This window comes from Rhinopithecus bieti, unplaced genomic scaffold (assembly GCF_001698545.2).
Source record: "Rhinopithecus bieti isolate Rb0 unplaced genomic scaffold, ASM169854v2 scaffold_32014, whole genome shotgun sequence".
In the NCBI taxonomy this organism is placed as follows: Eukaryota; Metazoa; Chordata; class Mammalia; order Primates; family Cercopithecidae; genus Rhinopithecus; species Rhinopithecus bieti.
In genome coordinates this window covers 662,778-669,769 of record NW_016813639.1, presented here as the reverse complement: position 1 = coordinate 669,769, position 6,992 = coordinate 662,778, and the positions used below count along the sequence as shown (strand labels likewise).

Sequence of the window (6,992 nt, the reverse complement as noted above, 5' to 3'; positions counted from 1 at the left end):
AAAAAAAAAAAAAAAGTTTTGGTCTTTAGAGCATTTCAGATTTTGTTTTTTTGTTTGTTTGTTTGTTTTTGTTTTTGAGACGGAGTCTCGCTCCGTCGCCCAGGCTGGAGTGCAGTGGCCCAATCTCGGCTCACTGCAAGCTCAGCCTCCCGGGTTTAGGCCATTCTCCTGCCTCAGCCTCCCGAGTAGCTGGGACTACAGGCGCCCGCCACCACACCCGGCTAATTTTTTTGTATTTTTAGTAGAGACGGGGTTTCACCATGTTCACCAGGATGGTCTGGATCTCCTGACCTCATGATCCGCCTGCCTAGGCCTCCCAAAGTGCTGGGATTACAGGCGTGAGCCACGGCGCCCGGTGCATTTCAGATTTTGGATTTGGGATGCTCAACCTGTACTAAGGTAAACTGATAAGAAAAGTTAATGTTTCTCAAAATTCACTTTCTGCTACTAACATGTGCTTCAGGGCAAATAGTGAAAACTTACTAAACTTCAAGTTAGAAGATGTGTATTCAACTTCTGATTCTGGTTATATAACCAGGAGCATGTGACCCATCTAAGAGGGGGGAAATACTGTCATTCATCTTCCTCACAGACCCTAAAAAATAACTGTACTTCACAATGTTCTGAGTACGTTTTTAAAACGTGAAGTGGTAAGCAGAATAAAACAACCACTCAAGTACATATTAAACATGAACCAAAAAAAAAAATCTTTCTTAAAGTACTGGGTGTTTGAAATTTTCTTAAATTCCTTTAAATTTCTCAAATTCACATGAAATTACAGGCAATATCAAAATACACCACAGCCGGGCACAGTGGCTCATGCCTGTAATCCCAGCACTTTGGGAGGCCGAGGTGGGCGGATCACGAGGTCAAGAGATCGAGACCACCCTGGATAACACAGTGAAACCCCGTCTCTACTAAAAGTACAAAAATTAGCTGGGCATGGTGGCGGGCGCCTTTAGTCTCAGGTACGTGGGAGGCTGAGGCAGGAGAATGGCGTGAACCCGGGAGGCGGAGCTTGCAGTGAGCGAGTTCATGCCACTGCACTCCAGCCTGGGCAACAGAGCCAGACTCTGTCTCAAAAAAAAAAAAAGAAAAAACCACAAACACTAATTCAAAACTGCAAAGTATAACACAGCAAAAGATCAGAAAAAAAACTCACACCTTCCTAAAATCAAAATGTATTCAAATTAGTGAATTCTGGAACAAAAAGGGATTATATCCCAGAAGAAAGATGGTTTTAGTGTTAACTAAACCTTAGCACGTTGTTTCAGTTAAGTAAATTCATCCATCATCTTTTTTTTTTTAACCTTTAAAATGGTTCTCAGATGTTTTTCACATAAACACAGAACAAGAATATTAGGAAAAGTAGTTTATCCAAAATACACTTAGGTCAGAGTAATAAAGACCAGAACGGGTCGGATGCCATGGCTCATGCCTGTAATCCCAGCAACTGGGAGGCCAAGGCAGGCGCATCACCTAACTCAAGACAAGCCTAGCTACCATGGTAAAATCCCATCTCTACTAAAAATTCAAAAAATTAGCTAGGCACGGTGGCGGGCACCTGTAATCCTGACTACTCAGGAGGCTGCAGCAGGAGAATCACTTGAATTTGGGAGGTGGAGGTCACAGTGAACCGATATCGTGACATTGTACTCCAGCCTGGGAAATAAGAGCAAAACTCCATCTCAAAAAAAAAAAAAAGACTGGAGCAACAATATCTGGCAAATAATGTGGCCTTCAATAGACGTGTAAGAGTACAGCACGGTCGGGCATGGTGGCTCATGCCTGTAATCCTAGCATTTTGGGAGGCAGAGGCGGGTGCACTGCCTGAGTTCAGGAGTTTGAGGCCAGCCTGGGCAACACGGTGAAACCCCCTCTCTACTAAAATACAAAAGAAATTAGCTGGGTGTGGTGGTGTGCGCCTGTATTCCTGCTACTCGGGAGACTGAGGCAGGAGAACTGCTTGAACCCAGGAGGCAGAGGTTGCAGTGAGCTGAGATCATGCCACTGCACTCCAGCCTGGGCGACAGAGCAAGACTTGTCTCTACAAAAAAAAAAAAAAAAAAGAGTACAGCACCTAATTAGCTTGGGGGCAAGATATCACAAATATCAAAAGGGGCATTTCACATTTTGAAATATAACCTCTGAGCACAAACTTCAGCACAGGACCAGTCCAGCTGTAAGCAAGTTCTACACTGAGCACTGGCTTGAAGTCAATCCTGATTTAAAATTAGTTAATAGACTGGGCGCGGTGGCTCACACCTGTAATCCCAGCACTTTGGGAGGCTGAGGCGGGTGGATCACCTGAGGTCAGGAGTTTGAGACCAGCCAGGCTAACATGGCGAAACCAGTCTCTGCTACAAATAACAAAAATTAAAGGGCGTGGTGGCGGGTGCCTGTACTCCCAGCAACTCAGGAGGCTGAGGCAGGAGAATCCCTTGAACCCAGGAGGCGGAGGTTGCAGTGAGCTGAGATCGCGCCACTGCACTCCAGCCTGGGCAACAAGAGTGAAACTCGGTCTCAAAAAAAAAAAAATCAGTTAATAACTGCACTTGAAGAATATAAACTTATCTAGCAGACACTGGCAAGAAACTTCAAAGTGCTGGTCTTCTGGAAGCAGCAAGCAGCAAACTACCATAAATGAGTCTAAAATTATTATCTTCATTAGGCTAAACCAATGTCTTAAACTACACTGTGAACTAAATTTCCCTCAAAACCTTAAAGGCACCAGAATAAAGCACAGGATCCCAAGTCTTAAGGACTAAGTCCAAGTTCTAACTTTGCTGTGAATAAACCTTCAGTCAGTCATTTAATATGCTTTATTCATTTCTTCTGTAAAACAGAAAAGGGCAAAGATATTTCAAGGAATCAAAACTAATAGTGGAAAAATTCAAAGTTCCTAAATGAAACATAGCCAGCCTCTTGTTAAGAATTAAATAAAATTATATATGTAAAACTGCTCAAGAACAACGCTTGCCACATTTTAAACACTTAGTGTTAGGAATTGTTATTATACATCAATTTTAGTCAAATAGAAAAAATATAAAACAACCCAATCAACGAAGTGAATATTTAATAATCCAAATCTTGTCCATTACCTAGGACCTAGGCATTCAAAACCTCAGAATGAAGATAATAGCAGCAGGAAAAATAAAATTATGATACCTTGGCTGATAGGTGGTTGTTTGTGTTTTTCTTCTTTTTTTTCTGAAACAGAGTCTTACTCTGATGCCCAGGCTGGAGTGTGGTGGCGTGATCTCAGCTCACTGCAACCTTCGCTTCCCAGGTTCAAGATTCTCCTGGCTCAGCCTCCCAAGTAGCTGGGACTACAGGCACACACCACCACGCCTGGCTAATTTTTGTATTTGTAGTAGAGATGGGGTTTTACCATGTTGTCCAGGCTGGTCTCAAACTCCTGATCTGAGTGACCTGCCCACCTTGGCCTCCCAAAGTACTGGGATTGTGAGTCACTGCTCCCACCTGCTGATAGGTTGTTTTTTTTGTTCGTTTGTTTTGTTTTGTTTTTTGATGGAGTTTCCCTCTTGTCGCCTATGCTGGAGCGCAATGGGGCAATCTCAGCTCACTACAACCTCCGCCTCCGGGGTTCAAGCGATTCTCCTGCCTCAGCCTCCTGAGTAGCTGAGATTTTAAGTCTGTGACACCATACCCGCCTAATTTTTGTATTTTTAGTAGAGACGGGGTTTCACCACGTTGGCCAGGCTGGTCTCAAACTCCTGACCTCAGGTGCTCCACCTACCTCAGCCTCCCAAAGTGTTGGGATTACAGGTGTGAGCCACACTGAGCCTGGCAGGTTTTTATATTAATACTTTATTAGTTTAAAATAAACTTTTCCTTATTCTGTCTTTTTTTTTTAGTTATCCTTTTCTTAAAAAAAAAATCTTGCTTACTCAAATCACAAATTCTTCAGACACATGTCTTTTCCGTTTCAAATATTGAGCAAGCCTAAATATCTAAGCATAGAAACATCAGAAATCATAGGTGCATCTCTGAAAAATGCTGTTTCAAGTCCACAGGAATTGTTTTGACTAGTCATTGTACCATTTGCAAATGGAGATAACACCAAAGTGCAAATTATCTTGAGTCCTAGAAAAACAGATGTAGTGGTAAAGAGGCAGGATGTGTGCAAAAGAGGATAAGAAAAAGAAGCCCTGGCGGGACATGGTGGCTCAAGGCTGTAATCCCAGCCCTTTGGGAGGCCAAAGTGGGTGGATCACGAGGTCAGGAGTTCAAGACCAGCCTGGCTAACATGTTGAAACCCGGTCTCTACTAAAAGTACAAAAAAATAAAATGATAAGCCCTAACTCCTCCACTCCCTAGCTACATAATTTTGGGAAAGTCATTTCATCTCTCTGAGCTTCATTTGCTTTATCTGTAAAATGGAATAATAGTCTCACTTCTCTCACAAGTCTTACTTTTCAACTGTTTGGAAAGTCAAATGAGAAAACATACTGGAAAGCACTTTATGGCCTAAAATTGCAATACAAAATATCAATCGGCATTTTGTTGTTGCATGAGCAATGTTCAACATACAGGTTAAGTTTACACACTAAACATTTAATTTTCATTTCAAAGTAAACCATTACCATTATTAAAAATTGATATAAAAAACTTGCCTTGGATTGATTTCTCTTTCCACTTCTCATGCTAAACTTCTCCTTCATTTCTTCTAAAATTATCTTCAGTTTCTTTTCTTCAGGTGTTCCTAAGTATTTTTGGTTCACATGAAGATAGCAATGCCATTTAGCTGATTCAAAGCCCCAGTGGCAAGTTCTTTTGTCAGGTGATCTGTGAGAATGCATCACAAACGTCTGGGGTGCAAACATTCCACAACACTCCAGACATTGAATACATGGAGCATCAGGCTGAACATAAAACTGGGGTGCAAACAGACCCTGACATTTGCCCAGGCATTCATGTTCCACTTCAAAGGCACTGCCAGTTTCCTTTAACTGGGCCAATGAGTTTTTAGCAGGAAGTACACTACCATTTTGAGGAAAAGTTCGTGGCCGCAATAAAGCATTACATAATCTTTGTGCATCAGTTAATGTAATCAGCCCACAGGATGGGGCATTGAATGGAAGTATGCCCAGTACCTTTAAGATATGAAGCTGGTCTGAAGTACACCTTGAACAATATATGTACAATTCATCACACACTGTATTTATTTGCTGGAGTGTAAATTCTCGGAGAACAGAATTTAAGACTTGGGGCAAACAGAGTCTCTTCTCTCCTCCAACTTGAAAACAAGAAATAGATTCCCCTTCCAATACAGTCTGAGTGAGTTCTGTGGAGCTATCGGAAGGTATGAGCAATGGACCAGGAAGAACCTGAGGTGATGGAAGAGGCAGAAATACAGTAGGCGACATGCTTTCTTGGGAATGCCGAGCAGAAAATGCTGCTGGTCCACCCAGCGAGCTCTGACTACTTAAATGGAATTGTGCCAGGGTGTGTTTCAAACTGGGATTTAAATGTAAAGTTTCAGGAACAGAAGCACAGGTTCGCTTGACATGCTCTCCATCAGTTTCCACTGGCGCTTCTCCATAGTCATCCAAGTGTTCCTTCTTAACTGTTGGCACCTTGTTTATCGTTTTTCCATTTGCATGAATGTCTGTTACCATTTTTTTCGCTGGGGGGCTGCCATCATCTCCCATCCCATTCAGTTTTTTATTTGAGCCCTGAACCAAGGAGAAATTTGTCTGGAGGTTTTCCATCCTACACTCTTCTGTTAAATAATTAAATCTGAGATTAGCATTTCTATTTAGTTGCTTATTTGAAAAAGAGGAAATGAATGTATACAAATGCTTATGGTAACTTACTCTCAAACTTTTCAAAGAGCGATTCCCTTAAATTAATAAATTTTGCGACTTAGTTTTGGTCACTGCAAGTCCTATATAATTGTTCGTTTTGCCTCTAACAATAAAGAGGCACACCTCTGAGAATGCCTTTGTTTTCTTGAATTCTTCAGATATACATATTAAAATAAAGTTACCAATTTCTCAATTAAAGATGTCCAGGATCAATGCAATGGTTTGGTTTGTTTTAAGCAAAACACATGAAAAGTTTATGCCATTCCTTGGGCCATAAAATCTAGACTCAAACACAACTCAAAATCATGCAACCAAATTTAATCTTTACCACCAAGGAAACCGAAAAGGAGGGCAGAGGGAGTATTTCCTCTAAAAATGATGGTCTGCTGGTCTGTGCTGGAAAACCGAAGACGTGTGTAAATCCTCAAACCAGTAAGAACAGCCTCCGACTTAAAAAATTGCCCAGTTATCTTCAAGGATTATAGTTCATTCTTCTTTTAATTAATCTGGAAGAAGAGAAGGGGGGTGGGGGAAGAGTTACATTTGAATTTGCTTCAGAGGCCAAACGGGGCCAGTTTAAAACCAGTTTTTTTTTTTTTTTCTTTTTTTAACGGAGTCCCGCTCTGTCACCCAGGCTGGAGTGCAGTGATCTCGGCTTACTGCAACCTCCGCCTCCTGGGTTCAAGCAATTTTCCTGTCTCAGCCTCCCGAGTAGCTGGGACTACAGGCGCAAGCCACGACACCCACCTAATTTTTTAGTATTTTTAGTTGAGACGGGGTTTCACCATATTGGTCAGGCTGGTCTGGAACTCCTGACCACAGGTGATCCTCCCACCTGGGTCTCCCAAAGTGCGGGAATTACAGGTGTGAGACACCGCATCCGGCCGAAACCAGTTTCTTAATCTTAAACTGAGGTCACTTTACCAAAGGTGAAGCTTGAGTGATTTCTTTAAATCTAACACCAGTTTACTAGAAGAACATTCATTTAAATAGGAAAGCAATTTGGAGTTAGGGAAAGCGAGCAATAATACAACACAAAAGGCCATTCGAGTTCAGAATATGAAGACTCTTGAACAGATCATCTCAATCAGTACCAGAGGCTTTCTCAGTTATGCCATTTTAAGGGAGGAAAAAAATCCATTACTTCATCTCCTATTTAAA

General features: G+C 41.8%; 1 protein-coding gene across 2 annotated transcripts in view; it reads right to left on the bottom strand.

The window, feature by feature from the left end:
• Positions 1-6,435, bottom strand: part of SKIL (SKI like proto-oncogene) — a 32,179-nt gene extending 25,744 nt beyond the window's left edge. Inside the window, exon 1 of one of the 2 annotated variants that reach the window (XM_017848804.1) lies at positions 4,638-6,435. In XM_017848804.1, coding sequence (XP_017704293.1) covers positions 4,638-5,735 — 1,098 coding nt within the window. In that variant the 5' untranslated portion in view covers positions 5,736-6,435. The remainder of the gene's footprint in view (positions 1-4,637) is intronic. The other variant, XM_017848803.1, reaches the window with a different exon arrangement.
• Between the last annotated feature and the right edge of the window lie 557 nt (positions 6,436-6,992).